This window comes from Cuculus canorus, chromosome 12 (assembly GCF_017976375.1).
Source record: "Cuculus canorus isolate bCucCan1 chromosome 12, bCucCan1.pri, whole genome shotgun sequence".
NCBI lineage: Eukaryota > Metazoa > Chordata > Aves > Cuculiformes > Cuculidae > Cuculus > Cuculus canorus.
In genome coordinates, this window is record NC_071412.1 from 20715499 (window position 1) to 20736387 (window position 20889).

The following is a 20889-nucleotide window of genomic DNA, read 5'->3' on the forward strand; positions in this document are numbered from 1 at the left end:
AGGAAAATCACCTTTGAAAAGGATTCTTTTAAAGTTCGTTTATGAAAGTGGTTATTTATTGAACTCTGTGAAAACTAGTTTCAAGCTGCACTTAGAAAAGAAACTCAAATTTACTTTTTGAGGTTTACATCCCAAAGAGACCGATTCAACTGACGGTTCCTTGGTTCCGGCTTCCCAATGTCACCTCCCGGTTCTCTGCCAGGCTGTAACGGTCGAGGTCAGGTACTCCCAGAAGTGGAAGCATTGCGTTGTAAGCTTCTAATGCTGCTCTTTTTTTAAGCTGCCTTCTTCCTTTAAATGGTTGATCTGTTGCATTGCAAGGTCAGTTGTCAATCCAGTCAGTACCTGCTAGTAATTCAGTTAATTGGCAGAGCATGTGTTTTCCTTGGAAGCACTGTCAGTTAATTGGATTCGCAGTTCTTGCAGCCCCTTTGTTGCAATAATTTCGCTGAATCCAGCAGGATAAGCCCTCATATTACTCCGTGAGTGTTAAGAAGTGTACTCAGTTGTCACCTCCTCTCTACATTTCTTACGTTCTTGTACTTCGGGAGCTTGATTACAGGTGTTTAGAGCTGTAGAGTTAGACTGTCTGCTACTTATTCACGTTGAGTTTCTTTAAAGAGAGAAATTCTCTTACTGTCTCGATTTCTATGCTTGCATCTTACAGCGGTATTTGCAACTGATTAGTCTCCAGTTGATTAATTCCCAGCTGTTCTATCTGCACTTAATATGGGGAAAATATTTCAAGCATTACCTACTGTAAGCAGTAGGGGGAAACGTTTCCATTAAACTTGTAGAGCTTTGACCTTGTTATTTCCAGCCTGCAAAAATGAAATGCTGTGTCTATTTCCTGTAGTCTGAACCAAATACGGACTTCACTGTGTTAATCTAGAGTGCCGATTAAATTTTCTGCCTTCTGCTAGCTGAGGAGCAGTAGTTAACCAAAAATATTGTACCTTTGTTTTGACAACATCTGTTTTATGAGCTGCAGAAACGATTAGAAACAGAATACAGCCAATAAGTGTGATCAGTTCTCAATAATTCAGTGCCATGATGTTTGGGTGACTTCTCCACGTTTCTTTGCCCCTTGGCTTTGCTGGAATGAATACCCCAGCAAAGTCCTTGAGGATTCTAGGACAGAAAATTAAATTTCTTGATTGGTTGTCAGAGCAGCAGCAGTGACCTGCCCCGCGCTGAGGATCCCGCCCGGCCCCTCAGTGGCTTTTACTTTTTTTTCCTAATGAATTGGAAGCAAATTGCCAGCTTTAATTAAAGTTGACAGTATTTTTCACCAGTTTCTTGCTGGTGATGAATGATAGACGCTGTAAAATCAGAATGCAGTCCCTGCATGCTGAGTATGAAGTAGAGTCATTAAGAGATGTGTCAGAAGGCAGAGCGCTAGCAGAGGGGGGAAAGGACTGAGGAGCCAAACCAAGCTAAAGAGTAATGCTGGGCTAGAACAGCAGTAATGGTCTTTTCGCTGCACTCAAGACAGGTCTCAAACTGACCTCTCAATCCATATATATGTTGATCTATGCTCCTCAATTATGTTAAGTCACAGTTAGAGGCCAAAATCACTGCAACTGCATTTTTGCTTTCTTTCTTAATGCCCTTATCAATATATTTTTGTTTCTTTCACAATGGAAAACAAAAAGATAATAAACTGAAAAATAATGTATATGTGCGTCTGCGTGGGAGACAGGCAGGAATATATTGACTTTTTATTGCTTTCTGCCATTCTAATGGCTCTGTCTCCAGGAAATGTTTATTGTGCATGACAAAATGGCAGCGATGTTCTCTCCAGGAGCAATCAGTGTATTAACCTCTCCCCCTTCTCTTCTATCGCACAAGCATCAAATTAGGGAAATGGAGCCTGGTATAAATCATTTGTGCTGCTCTGGATGTGACAGTTCTGCCCTCAAATTCTGCCCTTCTTTTTCAGCCAGTTATACTGCTTTTCACAGCTAAATCATTTTTCTATCATTTTCGTTCCCTTCACCCCAATCCTTGTTTCTTCTCTACCTCAGCGGTGATCCCCCTGACTGACTCTGAACACAAGTTACTGCCTTTGCACTTTGCGGTCGATCCTGGGAAAGACTGGGAGTGGGGAAAAGATGACAATGATAACACCAGGCTGGCCAAGTAAGACCTTTCTGTAACTTTAGTGTTAAGCAGTAAAATGTCTTGAGCCATACGTGATTGAAGTATTGGGAGAGCTGCTAACAGAGAGGGCTTTGTTCATGTTCTCTGGTTACGTGGGAGAAGCCATGGGTGGGTCTCCAGCTGACAGTTGCGGCTCAGGCTGCTGTCTCTGTTGAGAAGTATTGCCTTGGTTTTTTTTTTAATTCTTTTTGACTGTTTGTTCCCTTCTTTTTTCGTCCTTAGTTTGATTCTGTCTCTTGAGGCAAAGCTTAATCTTCTACACAGCTATATGAATGTAACGTGGATACGCATACCCTCTGAGACACGGGTAAGGTAAACTTCCTCCTTGGTCTAAACACGATGAGAGATACAAAGCGTGACAGGGTGTTGCGTAGGGTAAGATGTGTGGACACAGCGAAGCATCCTAGCACAGGGGCAGTCACTCATGGGTCATGGTCGTTGCAATCAGGCTTAGAGATTTTTCTAATTATTTGTTTTAATAGCACCATTGCTTGCATATCTTTGCAACTCACGCTCTATTCTGAAATGCATTTTTGAGCCTAATCTTTCTGGTACTTATTTCAGTAGTCTGTGTAGTTCAGAGGAACCTTAAAATAGACCTTTTCTCAGAATTGTTTCCTCAGAACTTTGGCTGGCTCTCCTGATGCCACTGTTAGGTCACCAATCCCAAGTCCTTTTTCTTTCTGAGAATACATTTGCACCCCTGGACAGCCCCCAGTTCAGAGCGGCTGACAGAAGGCCACAGACTGGCACTGAACTGGAGCCTGGTTCTTTCAGAAAGCTATTTTAGAACCGTGCCCAGCTGGCACCTAGTCAGCTGCAAATTTCTCTGCATATTACATTGAATAGATTGAGGCGTTAGTCTGGAAGCAAAAGGTTGCTAGGAGAGGATGGAGGTGATTTAGACAGCCTACACAGAGGAGATTTGAAAGGAGGAACAGAACACAAAAGGAGAAAGTGTTTAACAAGCTCAAGAAGGGAAAAAAAATCCATTTCTTTACAATTTCTACTGTGGTAGCTACCACATCAGAAAAAAGAGAGGTGAAGTTGTCCTGCAGCTGTAAGCTGTGAGCCTGAAATGTGTGGGACCTGCGTCACCTCTCCGTGTTTCACACTTGCCACGTGAGCATGGTCGGGTCACTTGAGCACCCGCTTCCTCCGTTGCCAAGTAGAGATAACAGCTCTGCTCCCACCTGGGCGCTGGAGTGCTTGAGGATTCCAGAGGGACAGAGGACCTTTAAGTACCCCAGAACAAGAAGCAGGCGTGGATTTCTATAGTGAAAGTGTACACATCTCCAGAGCCTTCCCTCCACAACTGCCCCCCCCCGAATCATCATGGATAGTTCAATGTTTCATGTTTTTCTCTAGCAGATCCTAGCTTCGCAGGGCCTGGCAGCAAGGCCAGGCTTTGCAGGAGTAAATGAACAGAGCCACATTTTAAAGTATCGTAGGATCCTCATGACTGCATTTTCAAGGAAGATGTTTTATCACCTTACCTAAAGTATAAATTGGAACTCACACTTCTGACACCAGTTTTATCTGCGTTATAGTTTCAGTAAGAATGAATGTCTCATTGTATTCCTCAGCCTACTTGTTTAAGTCTAGTGTTTTATATTTCAGGCAAGATGTTTAGCTCGTACCTTTGCTTTTCATGCACCGCAGACCTGAACAACAAAGAAAATAATTTAAATAAGTCTGGATTTTAAAAGAATGACTTTTGAAATATTGCTGTATGCAGGTTTGTGTGCTGCACCCCCGCAGCTTTCAGCAGAACCTCATTTCCCCTCCATCACAATGTTACTGGTTTCGTTCTGTGCTCCCTGTCTCCACCCTGGCTGAGGGGCAGCTTGGCTGGGCAGCACGAGCCGGGAGGTTGCGCTGCAGCCTTTCCCTCGACAGGAGCTCTAAGTTGCATCTCTCTGTTATTCAGACACTGATTTTCACAGAAGCTCCGAATGACTGCCCTCTGTTCTAAAAATGTGCTCGAAGTGAGCCAAAAGCTGCTGTAGAAACAAGCAAGATACAGAGTCAGCACAGCCAAATAACCTTTATTTTGTGTAGAACCAGTCTAAAATGTCAATGCTTAGATTTTAAAGTACATTTAAAACCACTATCAAAATCTATATGGGATTTGAGGTTTGGTTTTGGTTGGTTTTCTTTTTGGTTGTTTTTTTAATAGTATGTATGAAACTGTTTTTGCTGTATCTAATTATAATTCCTTTTCCATAGCAGGCCCCTTTGGCTCAACCAGAATCCCCTACAGCTTCAGCCGGGGAAGACGTTCAGTCTTTGGCTGACTCAATGGACTCGGACCGAGATTCCATCTGTAGTAATTCCAACGGCAATAATGGCAAAAACAGTAAAGAAAAAGAAAAGGACAAACAGAGGAAAGATAAAGACAAAACCAGGACGGATTCGGTTGCTAATAAAATAGGAAGCCTCAGTAAAACCCTAGGAATTAAACTGAAAAAGAATATGGGTGGTCTGGGAGGCCTGGTGCATGGCAAAATGAGCAGAGCCAATTCAGGGAACGGAAAAAATGGTGACACGGTAGAGAAAGTCAAAGAGAAGAAATCTAAGTCTCGAAAAGGGAGCAAAGAAGAATCTGGACAGTCTGCGAGCACTTCTCCATCTGAAAAGACCACTCCATCTCCGACTGACAGAGCTAGCAACTCGCCCACTGAAAAGATGAACACTAAATCCTTCTCCGACAAGCAGTCTGACCCCTGGAAGTACAGCACTGACGTGAAACTCAGCCTAAATATTTTGAGAGCTGCCATGCAGGGTGAACGAAAGTTTATTTTTGCTGGCCTGCTTTTGACCAGCCATAGGCATCAGTTCCACGAGGAGATGATAGGCTATTACCTGACCAGCGCGCAGGAGCGTTTCAATGCGGAACAGGAACAGAAGAGGAAGGATGCTGAGAAAAAGGCTGCACTGAATGGGTCGTCTAGTAGGAAACTGGAGCCGGAAGCGTATTCAAAAGAAAAATTAGAATCATCTCCTCAGGACAGGGCATCACCCGTCTTGCCTCAAAGCCATACAACTCAGCTGGTTTTAAAATTTAAAGATCGCACTAGTCCCACTCCCGGGTCTTTTTCTTCACCTAGTAACGGTGCTAAGAAAAGTGGACCCATTCCGGTATCTGCCCACTATAGCCATACGCCACCTGTTCAAAGGCAAAGTGTCATCCATTTGCATGATGTCAACTCCAAGCCATCGAGCTTCCAAGATGACACCTACAAGCCAGTGGTTGGCACCTTAAAAACCTGTGCCACCTATCCCCAACAAAACAGATCACTGTCCTCTCAAAGCTATAGCCCAGCCCGGATATCTGGGATCCGCACGGTGAACACAGTGGAGTCGCTGAGCTATGCCATGCCTACGGAACACAAGTCTCAGACGTACACAAACGGCTTCAATAACGGCGATATTAGAGACTGCTTAGAATATGCTGATGAGGATGCTCCTCAGACCTGGTTGAACAATGATAAAAACCAAGGCAGAAGCACAGTTTGCCCATTATATTCCATCCAGCAGAACCGCTGTAAGAAGGAGAACTGTTCCTTTTATGGTCGTCCTGAGACTGAAAATTACTGTTCATACTGCTACAAAGAAGAGTTAAAGCGCAGGGAGAGAGACAGCAAGGGACACAGGCATTGAGGATTCTTCCGTGACTACTTAGTTTTACCATTTTCTTACTTACAAAGTAAACAGTGTTGAATTGCAGTAAAAGGAATCCTTAAAAAAAGAATAAAGGATTGATGAGTAAATAGTGTCTAGCTTTTCGCTTTTCTGGGGCAATGAGGAAATAATAGGATTAATTTATCATAAAAAAAAAAAATATTATTTTCCATTTTGTCAGTGTCTTTTTTACATATACTGGTAAGCCGAAGGGTTGTTTACTCCTTGTCAGTGCTGTGTATATGTTTGGTCAAAAATTTACTAATGGTGCCTGAATTTACACTGACATCACTCAGGTAGAAGAACGATAGGGGAAAGTCGGAATACCGGAGATGTGGTGTTGTCGTAGGGTTGTATCTGCCTTGCAGACATTTGAAATTCTATAGCTACTATGAAAGTATTTTTTCCTCAGTAAAACCTAAATTTTTCATAGCCTTTTTTTTCCGGAGGATAGTGATTTTTGCGTACTGCACATTTTTAACATGGCAGCTTATTGCATTACTGCTGACGTCTGTACTCACTGTAGGCTGAAAGGGAATGATTCTGGGAAGATGGGAGCAAAAGGTCTGAATTCACAAGGGCTGTAGCTCTTCCTAATTTTAAGTTCTTAAAAGTTATTCCTATATTTCCATTAAAAAAGTAGATTTGAGCCACTTTTATTTGTACTGAATTTCTAAATGGGTTTTATAAAAAATATTTTATGATTTGCAAGACTTCACGTCACAAGAAAACCCCACGTATCATAGATCTGAGCACCTGAATTTCAGTAGTATTTTCATTGCTGTTAAAATGGAGGGAAATTTTACATGAAATTAAAATTAAAAATTCTATTAGATATGCAAAATTTGATGACTGGATAGGAGAATTAGGATCGTTTTTAGAGCTGAATGAACTGCTTGTCAAAACAGAGGTATTGCATCAATTGATTCTCTTAGCCATTGCATGAATTTAATCATGATTTATTTATTCGTTTCTCAACTTTATAGTGATAGTTATTGCAGAGATAACTACTTCTGAGCCTTTCTTGAACACTATTGGCTCCACCTATTTTTGAGTCTTCTGCTAGAGAGAGTTCTGTACCTGCCAGGAGGTTCCGAGATGGCTATAGAGTACCTGCAGTGGAGTGGCAGCTCCTAGCCCTGATTTGCACAAGTCTGAGATCCAAATAGTTACGTAAGTATTTGCAAAGCTTTTGAATACTAAACTTTGCTCCTCAAAATGTTTCTGTAAAGCAGACGCTGCAAATACTGTTGAAGTGGATGTATAATTGAGGGAAGTTTTCTTGAATATAGCGCTTGCCGTTTTTGCACCACTCCACCATCAATTGGTGTGAAGTAGTAAGGATAGGTCTGTGGTGGTGTCACGCGTGCGGGCAATGGCTCACTGTCTGCCTTTTTGTTAAAAAAAGAGCTCGTTTCCCACAAACAGGTGAAGTCGTGCCTCCAGGACCGCTTCCTCTGCCACCGAAAGGTGCAGGACTTGAATTCTGCCTTACTTGTGATGGCCTAGTACTTTTCTGGCCCGCACAGGAAAGATTCTTCGCCAAAGAGCCTTTGTTTCTGATTATTTTTTGCTGTGCCCCATTTTTTTCTCTTGACATGGGTGGCACCGTTTCGCTTGGGTACAGTTAATCCTTGTTACCCTTGAAACCACGCGTAAAGTAGTCTGAAACAAGAGACGGACTTGTGCCGATGCGTATTGGCTTGCAGGAAATCACGTAAGATTGGGCTAAGGTGCACCATTGGAGTTTGCACAACTGAGCACGTGCTTAAAATTGACTTTATGAGTAGGCTCTCTGCTGGATGGGAGGTTTGAAGGATAGTTTCAAAGTAAATCCATTAGGCACTCCTAAAAAGTCACAGTGTTTGCCATGTTACTGTCCTGTGAATCCAGACCTGTGCTTCGTGTTTCTTGTCATGTACTGCGCATACACTGAATTTGAATTCCTTCGTGAAAGGGAAGCATAGTACGTGGAATGACAGGTTAAAACTCCACAGGGCTTCAGTGGGTAAGGAAAGCGCGTTCCAAAGCCCATGGCTCTGCTGGCACACGCTGGTGAGCAGTGTCCTTTTTTTTTTGGTTAAATGTTGTGATTGCGTGTAAGGTCTTATTGCCAAAGAACTCTGTGATTGCAGATGATACGAGAACAAGCCAGATCATCCTAAAACAAATCAAGTATCATACCTGATTGTGTTTATTGCTGAGACTGAGAAAACTGACAGGATGAAACTTCACGAAGGAAATCAATAGTTAAGAATTCTTAGAGCATTAGAGTAGCAGTAGCATTTAATACTCTGAGAATTGCTTCTGCATAAAGTTGTGTTTCAGAAATCCTACATTAGCAGCAGACTGCCCCAGCCCGAGGGTTTGAGTCAGCTCTGGCCTTCCTAAGGGAGGAAAAAAGTAACGAGAATTTGCTGTTTCCCGTTTTTCAAAGGAGGTGTTTTGACAGCGTGTTTTTAACATCTAAATAGTCACAAAGAGATTTACAGCTGGTTGATATTTAGAGAAATTGATCTGTTCTAAATTATTGAATAGATTGTACCTGTACGTTAGATTATTTTGCAAAATTGATTGGTCTTCTGAATAATTATAGGCTCGTTTGTACATGATACCAATCTTCAGTGTTCACTGTCATCCCAAGTCCCTCAGAGTCCTTTTCTTTGTAACTTAGAATAATTTACTTTTGCTATTTTCTTTTAGAACTCTGCAAATATCCCACTATATCCTGTCCCTTAACATTTAATATTGAAAAGAAGTTGCAGGCCTACAAGGCCAGCTTGCCAGGTAACACCTACCCGTCTTTTCCCAGTAGCTGTCCCTTTTTCTGGATAAGTAATACTGTGATTTTCTTTTTCCTGAGCAGTTGTCTGAAGAGGATACTGTAGTTGGTATTAAGCAGCCCAAACATGCAGAAACCAGGCCTCCTCCTGAAGAAGTGATTGTCACCTTAGAAGAAGAGTCTAGCTGTAAGAGAAAATTTTATACCTTTTTTTTTTCCCCAGAGGTAACTCCCAACTGCTCATCAGTTGCATTCGGCAGCACTGAAAGACGCTGTGTCATTTCTTAGCTAGGTGAGACAAGGAATAATCTCCCAGTATGGTTTTCTTTTGCACTGAAAGGCTGACCTTTGACTGCTCTTTTGGTTTATTTTCCCTTACAATGAAAGCATACGCAGCCCACAGGCCAGCAAGTCCTTTTCTGTGCCTCATCTGCCCTCTCTATGCCTTCCAGAGCCCGTTAGACTCACCGCTTAGTCCCGGCTGTACAGATATCAGTTTTGGTTTTGGAGGACCCTCTGTGTTCCTCCTGTTAGCTCAAGTGGCTGCAATAACCACTCCTACTTCTGCATCTGTATGTGCTTTTCCCTCCTCTCCCCTTAGAAGTGATTCAACAGTTATCGCTGTTGTCCACCCTGCAAAAGTACAAGCTAAATCCTGGGTAGGTTACACCTTCCCAGAGTAGATCCAAAATCACATGAAGATATTTAGGCTGGAGGAAGCTGGAATTTTTTTAAACAAGTGAATGTGCTTTTTTCCTAATTTCACAAAAGGCTTAAACCTATTATGCAATTATTTTATGTTGTTCATAAACTCTGATACAAAGGTCTGTTCTTAGCAGAGGAGGCCTGTAATACATAGTGGGTTTCGGTCACGCTTTATATTAAAGTTCCATTTAAAATGCTTTCTAAAGAGTTCATAAACTATTGCCAGACTTCACAAGTATTTTTTCAGCTGTGGGTATCAGTTGTATCATATGGCTAACAAGCAGCTCATTCAGAAAATGGTGAAGTAGATTATCAAAAGTAACTTCAGATAGTTTGGATTTTAAAACAATTGATTTTTGTTATCCCGGTTCATTAAGCTTTATAAATGCAGTGGAAATGTAGTGTGTGACCCAGCTTTCTTTAGCTATTAGTTCCTTCTTCCTGAGTCAAAGGTAGCATTAAAGGCATCGCTGAAAGAATAATGAGGTACTTGGAAAAGTTTCGTGTTCCTTCTTCCTTAAGAAGTCTAAGTAGGCCAAGTGAAGCCTTCAGAGTTGTCTTTTGTAAAACTGCAGAACTCATGAAGTATTACTTGCGTACAGAAGGCATTGAGGAGAGTCGCTTAACGCGGCTTTGCGCAGCATTTGCCTGCAGATCAAAGCAGTCAGCTGAGCCAACATCCCTGTCCCGACAGGCGGATTCAGGGTAATCTACTTCTCGGGTGATGAATGTGTGAATATCAAAAACTGCACAGCACAGGTCTGACAAAATACTGCCCTCGAACTCCCTGATTCTGCAAACGGTTACACTGGTGCTCAACTTCACTGATACGAATGGTTTCCCTGACATCAAGGAGACCGCTGCTTTTCAGAAACTTAACATAACTGTTAAGAAAAAGCATAAATGTGTGTGGGACCAAGGCCTGAGCCTTCAGTCTGTGTTTGTTCCCCTCAGGTTACTCTTCCAATGAGAGAATCGATGAGAATGTTGCCTGAGGAGTAGAGGGGAGCCTTGGGCCTCTTGGGGCTGAATCTGCTGTCCTCCAAAATCTGTGGACAGAATCCCATTAGTAATGGGGGCCTTAAATCAGGTGCTTCACAGACACACAAAATACTCGCAACCTGGATGTGATAGTAGCGTAGGAGCTAGTAAGGGAGTAAGATCTTCCTAACACCGGGAATGTTTTGCACGGGTGAAACCCATATGTCAATAGAAACTAGAATAGTCTCAAATAATTATAGGTCAAGAGAAGCAAAATAACTGATGCTGATTGTAGCTGGCTTGTCAGCTTCGTGTATTTAAAGTCTCCGTTAATGTATTTGAAGAGTATTTGTTTTAGGGTACGGCAGCTTACGCAGAGGAACATCAAACAGTATATAGCATAGAATTTAAATTATTTCAGTAACACTAGCGTCTACTTTAATTTGCACATTCATTTCCAATGTATATGACTAAAATACTATATTGTTAAAAATGAGAGGAAACCAACACAAAGGTGTTTGTAAGTACGTTCTGTTTCTAGACTTAAGGCTGTATTGTGTTGGAATTTTACAAGCCAAGTTTAAATTGTAATATAGAAATTATTTTTATATTATTTTCCAAATATGCTACAGAGCAATATTTTGCGCCTTTATTATAAACAGGGTCATCATTTTAGTAGGTTACCTTCAGAAATGCTGGTAGAAATTAACCGTGAAAAGAAAGCTTTGTAAACGTACTTGTCATTTCTAACTGCTCTGTCTGTCATGCGCATCTGTATTGAATGAGAGTTGAATATACATTTATTTTTTTTTAATTGAAAAGCTTTAAATTTTTCTTTATATATTTTGGTACAACACTATCCCTCCCTATTTAATTCCATCTTCCTTCCAGACCCTACCAGTAGCCAGTTTTATAAGCAGCTTCTGAATAGACATTCATCTGGAAAGTTTTCTTACCAAATGAAACATTTCTGCACAGATATCGATTGACTCGGAACATTCATAATAAACTCTGAATCTGTTGGAGTAGGGATACTTTGCTTTTTTTTAAAAAAAAAACAGAAGCAGATTTATAATTCCTTCAAATTGAAAATCCAGAATTAATAACCAGTGTAGTCATTTAGCATCTGTGGGAAGAAAAACGCTCTAGATCATAGAAAAGTCATCCTCTAATTGGCAGATAACTTGTGTCTCATTATATATCAAATACACATTAGCTTCTTTTAGATTCAAATGTCCAGATCTTATTTCTTCATAGCTCTTTGTACTGTACATATCAATTACTGATGAACTGTGCAAAAAAAGACTTTGCAATCTAATGCAGACGTTAAATTAGAAGTCAGTGTAGTTTTTAAAATTCCATAACCTCTGTGGTTTACTTTTTTGGAATTTGTTTCTTTGTTTAAGAATTAGTGTTAATGTATGTACTGCAACCAAAATTTTCTAATCTGGATGCCTAACGTTAAGATTCTGCACCTGGGTTTCTCCTAATAAATACAGTGGGTTTAAGATGTACTGAGCATCAATTTCTGTGGGAGCAAAAGCTTTTTCTGGGTATCAGAAAATGAAGTGCGCATTACTCCAACACATCTTCAGGGCTTTTGTTTATTAGTCTACACTTCTTTTCGGTCAATGGAATTTACATTTTATCTGCAGTGATTTTTCATGTGTGGGCTTATTGATGAAGTTATTGCTTGAATATGGAGAGACTTGCCTTGTACCAAAACCCTGCCTAAATTGGCCATTTAACGGTTGCGTTCTTAATGCGGTTAGTGTATCCCACCGAGCTGGGGGGGAACGTAAGGCCTTTTCTTCTTGGATATCGCGATCACTCTGATTTGTTTAGTTGGTTTGTGGCTTTTTTTTCCCCTCTCAAGTGAATACGCTGTTCTGATTGCTGTTTTATCTCCCACTACCTGAATGCATGTACTGTACCGAGAGAATTGAAGTGGCTGATGCGCGTTTGCACTGTGGAACGTATGACATGGGTAGAAGCCACCATGTTCCAAACGGCCTTAAAATTATGACTCTCTGGGGACTGAGAGTCACTTTACTGGATGCAGCCTCTGTCCCACTTACTCGTTTAACCATGTCTGTAAAACGCTCTGGCCTGCTGTAGCCTGCGTTACTGTGTATGTTCATCTGAATAACCTGTAAGCTTAAAAGAAATTCCTTTAAAACATTGTTGTTCTTTGCTAAGTGTCGGTGTGTCAGGAAACCTTAGGCAAATGAGGAGAGAGAGGTAAAAATAGATAATGGATAATAAATGGATAATAAAAATAGATGGCGGAGTAACCATGGCACCAAAATACTAAAACCAGGGAAAAGAGTTAAGATGCATTAAAAAGTATTTCCTGTCAAGAGTGGAAGTTCTGTAGCTCTTCCCGTATTCTGGGAAAACAGAAATGTTGTTTTGCCATTTATCTCTGGATCTAACGTAGCCTCTTTGTTGCGGAGGTTTGCTGTTGGGAAGAAGGGAGAGTAAAGTGGTGAGTTTTCTCCCCTTCCAAAGCAAAGCAAATTCTACTCTAGTGGCAGAATCATCTAAGACTGCAAAAAGATATGATCCGATATTAGAAGTAAACAGTGCCTAATTCCCGCGTGAGAGTTGTGTACATCATTTTCATTCTGCCCCTTTGAAATGCTGTTTTTACGAAAGAGAGGGAGGGAGTTTAAAGAATAAACTTGTAAGATGGTGACCCAGTTCTTCCTCTGTTCACATGCAATATCAATATAAACATGAAAACGGAGTTTTCATGCACTTGCAGGCAAGCTGAAATGTAAAAGCCACCTTCTTGGGTAAATCCCATGTAACTCCTTTGCTACACAAAAAAGATTAGAAGCCTTTGGGACAGAAACTTTGCCTGATGAAGCCTGACGGTATGTCGGGAGCCTGAGAGCCACGGCCAGCCTAGCCGAAAGACAGAAGGGCTGGTCATGTCCCTTTAAAACAGATACAGTTCATTCTGGCCCGTGGTGTCTGAACAAGATCTGTGCAGTAGAGATGAAGTGGAACACTGCCTTTCATTGCCTCCAGGTTTAGGTAACACGAAGCCTCTCCCCTATGCTTTTGGTTAAAACACGCAGGAGGTGTAGCAGCAAAACCCGGCATCGCGGGTGCAGAGAACGGCCTCCGTCTCCTTTGGGCTTGTGGTCAGGTATGAATTGAAACAGCCATGTGGGCGAGATAGAAGCGCTCTCGTCTCTAAACTCTGCAAATTGTGTGCACTTATGTTTTAATACTAACAGAAGCTAAGCAATGATTTTCTCATTTATTTGCTGAAGATTCTGAGTACTGTAAATACAGTCTTTGTATAATGCACATAGTTTGTGTACAGTACAAAAATGCTTTTCCCTCGGAGCTGCTCAAAGAGCTTTGCATGCACCCTGTTCATTCACCATAAGCCAAGGAGAACAAAGAGGATTTAAGCTGAGATTAAATAATGAATGGAATTACCCCATGGACCTAAGCAGCTAGGAATTCCCAGCCACAGTGTTCCAGGCCAGTGTTGACAGTTCTGTGCAAAACTCTACCCTAATAATCTGGATTAGGTTTGCACTCTTTCCTGACGAGGAGCAATTACTTCGGTGGCTTTTCCAAGCCTGTTGCTCCTACCAGGCTAACTCCTTGTGTTTGGAACGTGCCAGATTTATCATCATTCAGCTGGATTTGAAAATTTTTCAAATCTGCGTAGAGCTCTTGTTTTCCTGTTGGAATCTATCTGAAGTTTTATTTTGCTCCAATTTTAAGACGTAAAATACTGTTACAAACTTTATGTAATGCCTTGGAGTTGACTGTTGTATGGCTCAAAGACTTTGTTCTCCTTGGAAGGCCTCGTTCTTCCTCATTGATTCTTGTGACTGACATTTTTATATCGAAAAAGCTGAGTGAAACATTGAAAATACCAATGCTCTTTGTATGTATTTCTGCCATTCAGTATACTTTATCTTTTTTGTTACACAATTCTGCGCTGTTACAACCCAGTGCCTCTCAGATACGGTCAAATCTGGAAGGACTGTTTGAATTATTATACACAAAAGGCCTATGTAGCTAATTCATCATAACTTTACTGTTACTATTGTGTAATATGCCCTTCCCAAATTGTTTGTACATCTTTGTTTTGCTGTTCCTAACATTTTTCCTTTCATCTTCTACTTCCTTAGGCAGATTCTGAAGCTTTTTGTCCTTAAAGCCTGTGGTAGCTTTTCCAGTAAAGAAGATTTGGCTTTGTCAGTTCAGTTTGCCTATAGAGTGGCTTCTCTCCCCAAACAAGAATTACAGTAACACAGATGTCACACCCTTGGTTTATAGAAGTTCATTTACTCATTAACTGAGGGTCTCTGTTTGACTGTAACCAAAACTAATATATAAAGTTTAAAAAATCAGGACAGGTGATGTGACTCAATAACGTAGCAAATCGCATTTTTAAAGCCGCAGAAGTGTACAGCAAATGTATTTGTGCCTGAAGTCCGTATTTCAAAGAAAGGTATCCGTTGGCTCTTACTGGAGCTTAAGTAAATGTTAATAAGGAATCAAGAAAGTCTTACTGATCTTTGATGGCTAAGAATTCACCTTCTTGGTAGTCATACCATCCTGCTAAATTTTTGGAGTCTGAGTTTGAGTTTCTTCTTGTCTTCTCTGCATTTATACTGCTTTAGCAAAGATTGATTTGGGTTTTCACTAAACAATATAATATATCAGAAATTTATTTAAAGCTGAAGTGACTTTTTAGGTTTCTCTGTCTTTGACCATTTTCATGCCAAACTTTTATCCCGTATGAAAGGAGTGAGTTTATCTTTTCCCATTCTCTTCCATATTCATAATTTAAAGACACGATTGGTTGCAGTCACTTTCATCTCAATCAAAAAACAGTTGATCATTTTTAACCTGACTGCCATATCACGCTTAAATCCATCATTCAAAAAGGAATGAAAGCATTAATTAATGTTCAAGGAATGAATATTTTTTGTTGTGAAAAGTGTGAGTTCTTGAGAACCTTTTCTACATACAGTTTTTCATTCAAATCCAATTTAAATGTCATTTTTAATCTGATCCATACTTTGACAAAGATGATGTGTAGGAGCTGTTTTTAGCAGTTGGATTGTTACTTTGTAAAGTATTAAAGCACTAAACCGATTTTTGCAATAGGTAGTAAAACTTGCTTTTGTTTGGAAAAACTTCCAGTTATAACTGTCGCACTTTTTATAGCAGAACTGTATTTAATTTCTTTCTTTTATGAAAGATTATTCGAAGTAACCGATAGCTCTGTAATCTGTGTGAATTGGCTTCTCCATTATTTGAAACTGAGAGAAGCTCTAATGCCTATTCAATAAAATTAACTTATTTCTAAATTATCCGTTTGCTTGAATTCTTGTTTGTGCTTTTTGTGCGCTCTCCTCAGCGTTACGGTGGGGAAACGAGGAGCACGGGACATGCCGCAGCCCCGGGGTGGGGCTCCAGTGGCTCATCGCAAGTTTTCCTTCTGCCGCCATAAAGCTCACTCAGTTTGATTGCAAGAGTAACTTGCACAGATTGGCTGCCTTCAATCCGAGGCAATGCCAGGCCTGCTCAGCTCTTGGTTTGATTTTATTGTGTTGCTGGTTCCCAGGCTCCAAAGACACGAGATCCTTCCGTGCCCGAGGGGCAGTGCTGCCACACCGCTGGGCTGCGGCTCTCGCTGTGACCGTCCTCAGGAACTCTCTGCCCGGGTCATCAGGTTGCAGACACGGTGTTTGTCAACCAACTCTTTTTGAACTACAGGGTTTCTTTAGAGAAACCCCAGGTGCTGAACAGGAGTCAGATTCACACATGGTAAGTTGTGAAAAAAAGAACCTTTTGTTTCTAACCTGAATTTGCCTAACTCCAATTTCTGCGTTTGGATCCGATGGAGGAGTTGCCTGTTGCCCTTGGATTGCTTGTACCCTCGGATGGGGCCGTCCCTTAACCTTCTCTGTGTCAGCCTAAGCAGACTGTGCTTTACCAGACTGTTGCAAAGATATATTTCCATTTCATTGAATGTTAACTTTCTCGTGCCTGTGCTTCGAGTCTCCTCCAGGCTTTTAACATCTGGCTTGGTCTGTAGATACTTGGATTAAACTGAAAGCTTTTTGTGAAATACACTCCAACTCCAACAAGGATTAATTCAGGCAGACTCTGCTGCAGACTCGTGAGACGGTCTCTCTTCTGAATTAGTCTCTGACTCTATGTAAGAATAGATAGCATCTACGTTTCAGTACATGTTGATATCATAACTTAAATTATTGTATATTTATTCATAAAGATGTCTTTAGTCTTTCTGGCCATAAGATCTACAAGGACCTGTCATTCAGCTGCTCTTTGCCGTAGTGCTTTCCAGAGTCCTTGCTTCCTGAGCTAGAGCCTTCCGTCTGGTGAGTATAGCTAAGTTGTTTTTTTCCCCCAAATGTCTGAGTTTTGTTTGTATCAAACACACTTGATTTGTTTGTACCCAGTTTACTGAGCAACCCCGAGTACTCTATTAGCATTGTCAGTTAATCTTCTAATGTTATTAGTGATTCTTTTACGCACTTTCCCCATGTCACTGATAAAACTACTAGCTAGTGTAGGCTGGCCCTCTTCAGACAGTGCATTGGTTTTGGCTCCCCTATCCAAGCAGGCAGGGTTTTTTTCTGAGAACCTCTCACCTCAGTTCGTTAAACAGTTTTTCTGGCCTTATAATAGCCCTGTGCTTCAAGCAGATTATTTTAAGGACCTGGTGAGGGTGCTGCGTCACTTTGCTGTGATTCTTCCCTCATTGCGTAATTTCATGGCCGGCACTGGGCAGAGCCTGTGCGGGCTGTTCTCGAGGTCCCGGCCAGCCCCTCCCAAGGCCAGATCACAGCACGCAGAGAAGCCGGGAGCCGCAGCACAGCTGGGAGCGACACAAAGCCACAGCTGTGTTTTAAAGCTGGGCATTCAGCTGGGCCTTCGCTCCTATTTAATAACATTTAAGTGGTGAAGAGCTGTCTTCTTGAAATGCTTCCGCTCTCTTAGCAAACACCACGTAACATACAATTTCTACAGTGACTTGTAGCATATTTTTACTCCTGAAATGTAACCCTTCCTTTTTAGTCCTCTTTAATCATAGTGATTTTGTGAGAATACCAAATTTTCCATTTTTGGACTTAAAGCTCGATACCCCCCCCCCATTTCCTTTGGCATTAATTATCACTTCTAAAAATAGACAGGTGGAGTCCAAAAATATCCAGTGGAGCCTTAATGGAAGGTTTCTTACAGGGAAGCCAACAGCCAGGCCTGATTTATTCCCTCTGTCTTGTTGTTTGTGCCGTCCCACCCTCCACAAGGTTCCCGTTTCCTGGGCTTGCCGCTTCTTTGCTCACCCCGGTGGTTCAGTACAGCTGCTCGCGAGGGCGTGTGGAGGGGAAACCACCCCTTATCCAGACTCCAGGGAAAGGTGCAAAAGCTGGGGAGCACTGCGGCTGCTTCCAAACCCTCAGCCCCCAAGAGTGACTCCTCTTGTGGGGATGGAGGTCATTTCTTCTGAGGGATCTGCACCCACCGCGCACGAGCACGGGCGTCTCCGTGGCCCCGGGCTTGAGGGATTGGCAATCCTGAACAAAACTGATTCCTTCTTCCTGTCAAGTCATCCCATTCTTCCCAGAGGGCTGCAAATAGCAGTTTGTACGGCAGCACCAGAGTGGGGAAGTCTGGGATTTGTTTTACGACTGCTGAAGTCAACAAAGCGGTTGCGTGTTAAACCAGGCCTGTAAGGCCTTGCAGCTCCATGGCACCGTACTGTGGTATCAAAGGGTTCAAGAGAGGGCTCAGCACAGTAATCGAGGCTGACGGAAGAGACAGAAAACGGACTCATCTCGAAGTCTGATCAGTGGGGATTGTGCAGTTGGATGTAGGGAGCCCTGAGAGAGCCCGGGTTGGGGGCCAGGGCTGGTGAGGAGTGCCCATCGTGCTACTCCCCTCTGGGTGGATCGCAGTTGTGATGTTGATTTTTAGATGTTTGTGAGCTTCCGAATGTGGCATTTTTGAGGGAGAGCCCCAAACTGGCATCTTTATTGCAAAGGGTGGGGCACGGTGTTGAGAGAAAAATCGCAGGGGTTTTGAAGTGCTACGCTTTGAAGTTGGCAAACTCCTGCTGCCGTTCACTGTCTGTGGGAAATCTGGAAGGCAAGACTTCTAACCAGAGACTGGATAACATATTTTAAAGTGGCAGACAGGGGAAGTGTGGCTTTCATGTCACTGTTTATGTAGTGGTGGTGAAGGAGGTCTTGATTCAGAAAGCGTGTACCGAACAACATTGTTGGTCTGCGCTTTGCTTCCAAAGCCTTCCCCTCCGAGGCTTTGAGTGCGTTCAGACTGCTGACGTAAAACGTGCGTGTGGTGGAAAGGGGAGGGAGGAATTTCTCTCTTTCCGTTGCTATTGTGTTTTGTTATGTTTTGCATCTGTTTAGTTTGTCTCCAGGATCAGAGAAATTAGTCAGAAAGTTATTTCCACAATAGGAGAGCATGGGAAAACACAAACATCGGTCTCTTAAAGCCACGCAGCCCTGTTTATTATGCACTGTCATGCCTTACCCTCTGGTCTGCTGGAAATGCTACCACATGAGCTATCTTAGGGACATGGTTTAAGGGAGTGTTAGGAATGGTTGGACTCGATGATGCAGTGGGTCCTTTCTAACCTGGTGATTCTATGATCTTATGATCTTACTTGTTCCTCTAGACCCCCTGGATTTTGCACATTTCTTTTTCTCTCTAGAAAATGACGTGGAGTTGCCTTACCCTGTACTTGTTTCTCGCTTTTCTATACTTATCTTCCTTCTCTATACCCCACCTTCCCCAGTTATTGTACCTTTCATCTGTTACCCACATTTTTTCATCTCGTTCCTACTGCTGGGCTGCCACACACCTGAAACTCTCTAACCAGCACCATCTCTCTTGTCCGTTGTCCTCAGTGGTGTTCTCTCATCCACCTGCTTGGCACGTTCCGTCTGGGAGATGTCCCGGCCATCCCAGGTTGCCCTTGGCAGGAGCGCTGGGGCCGTGTGCAGCCCTTTGGAGGAGGCCCTGCTGGTGCGGCAGGCTCAGACCTGCTGCGCTGGCGCCGTTATCCAGTGACGCAGAGAAGAAACATCAGCTCAGCAGAGACCTGTCAGCAGCAGTGTCTCAGAGCCTCTCTTGTTCCAGCCCGATGCCAGCCCCTCTTTTCCTGTTGAACATTTTTTCCAGCCAGTGGGAGCGTAAGATTAAATCTAACTCCTGCCGGTGCCAACCAGGTGGGACAGGGTGATTGTTTACAATTACCATGAGGCACCAATTATACTCCAGGCCTGTTTGCTCTTGGTGAGGGTAGAGTTATTAGTAAGCTCAGTGTTTGGGTTTTGTTAGCAGACCTTTGGGGCCTGTTCTTGCCTAAAACTAGGCTTTAGGTTTCCTCAGATCTGTTTACTTCACTCTTTTTCTTATTGTTTCCTCTCCAGACTTCTTTATGATGATCTTGTTTTCCAGGCTGCCCAAAGCCCAAATCTGGCTCCAAGAGCCAGTGTTCACTCCTGGTTCACTCTTTCCCCTCTCACTGCTCAGCTGTCTGGGCATCCAGAGTCCCATCCCTCATCTGGTGCATGGATTGAGAAAACTATGAAAATAATCCCTCTGTCTCTCTTTATACTCTGAGCTGCCCCAGCAACGCGGTATAGCTAGACACACGCTTGCCTGCTTGAATTACTGTTCGACTTAGCTCCCTCCTCCTCTGCTCTTAGAAAAGATGACACAGTCTCTGCTCATCTTTGGAGATGACGCCTAGTTTGCCTTCTCTGAAATTCTTTAGGAACTCCTGCAGGTATTCTGGTGCCATATCAGCCTTTCCGGTCAGCTGCCAGAAACACTCAGCTTTCCTCATCATCCTCATCTCTTTTTTATTTCAACATCCATCTTCTCTGGCTTTTCCTTCTGTTTCTGTTGATGGTGTATTTATATTTGTCTCTTTTCTCTCTTGCAGGCAACTAACACGGCATGGCACGGGGGTGGTTCCCGGAAAAGCTGGGGCGAGGAACCTCAAGGTGGACTACTTTGGAGCCAGAAGTTATACACAGGTAAACAAAAAGAGGAAAACCCCATCCTAACTCCAGCAGTATTGCCACTTCTCTTCTCAACTGGTGGACTGCTGCCAACTCTGTGAACATTTCACGGCAAACGCTGAGTCACAGGCAAGACAGAAACCCAGACGTTAAGCAACCTGAGAGAAGTTTCTTTCAGAGATGAGAATGTGTTACAATAGGTGTTTCAGAGTGTGGGTGTCTGGGTGGAGAAGCACAGTAACAATACGGCACCAAAGCAACAACTCCGTACTTGAACTGAAAACCATATCCTTTTGGAAGGATTTGTTTCTCTTTTAATTCTTCCTGAAAGTTTAGAAAACAGCACTGACAGTTCAACACCGTAATGAATAAACGGGGAAACGTGCTATTAAAGATAATGGCGCCCCAAGTCATTTGCTCTGAAGAGTTTTCGTGACCTCTGCACAAGAAAATGCACTGTTCTGAAGTAATTCCCACAACTGCCCCTTGCTCGGTCAGGGTATTTTA

General features: G+C 42.4%; 1 protein-coding gene across 8 annotated transcripts in view; it reads left to right on the plus strand.

Annotated features, from left to right (window-relative positions):
- OTUD7A (OTU deubiquitinase 7A) overlaps nucleotides 1-15658 on the plus strand; it is a 136382-nt gene extending 120724 nt beyond the window's left edge. For 6 of the 8 annotated variants that reach the window (XM_054077451.1, XM_054077449.1, XM_054077448.1 and 3 more), the window contains 3 exons: nucleotides 2028-2142; nucleotides 2386-2470; nucleotides 4393-15657. In XM_054077451.1, coding sequence (XP_053933426.1) covers nucleotides 2028-2142; nucleotides 2386-2470; nucleotides 4393-5826 — 1634 coding nt within the window. In that variant the 3' untranslated portion in view covers nucleotides 5827-15657. Of the gene's footprint in view, nucleotides 1-2027; nucleotides 2143-2385; nucleotides 2471-4392 lie in introns of all 8 variants that reach the window. The other 2 variants (XM_054077454.1, XM_054077453.1) reach the window with 2 other exon arrangements.
- The last annotated feature ends 5231 nt before the right edge of the window (nucleotides 15659-20889 follow it).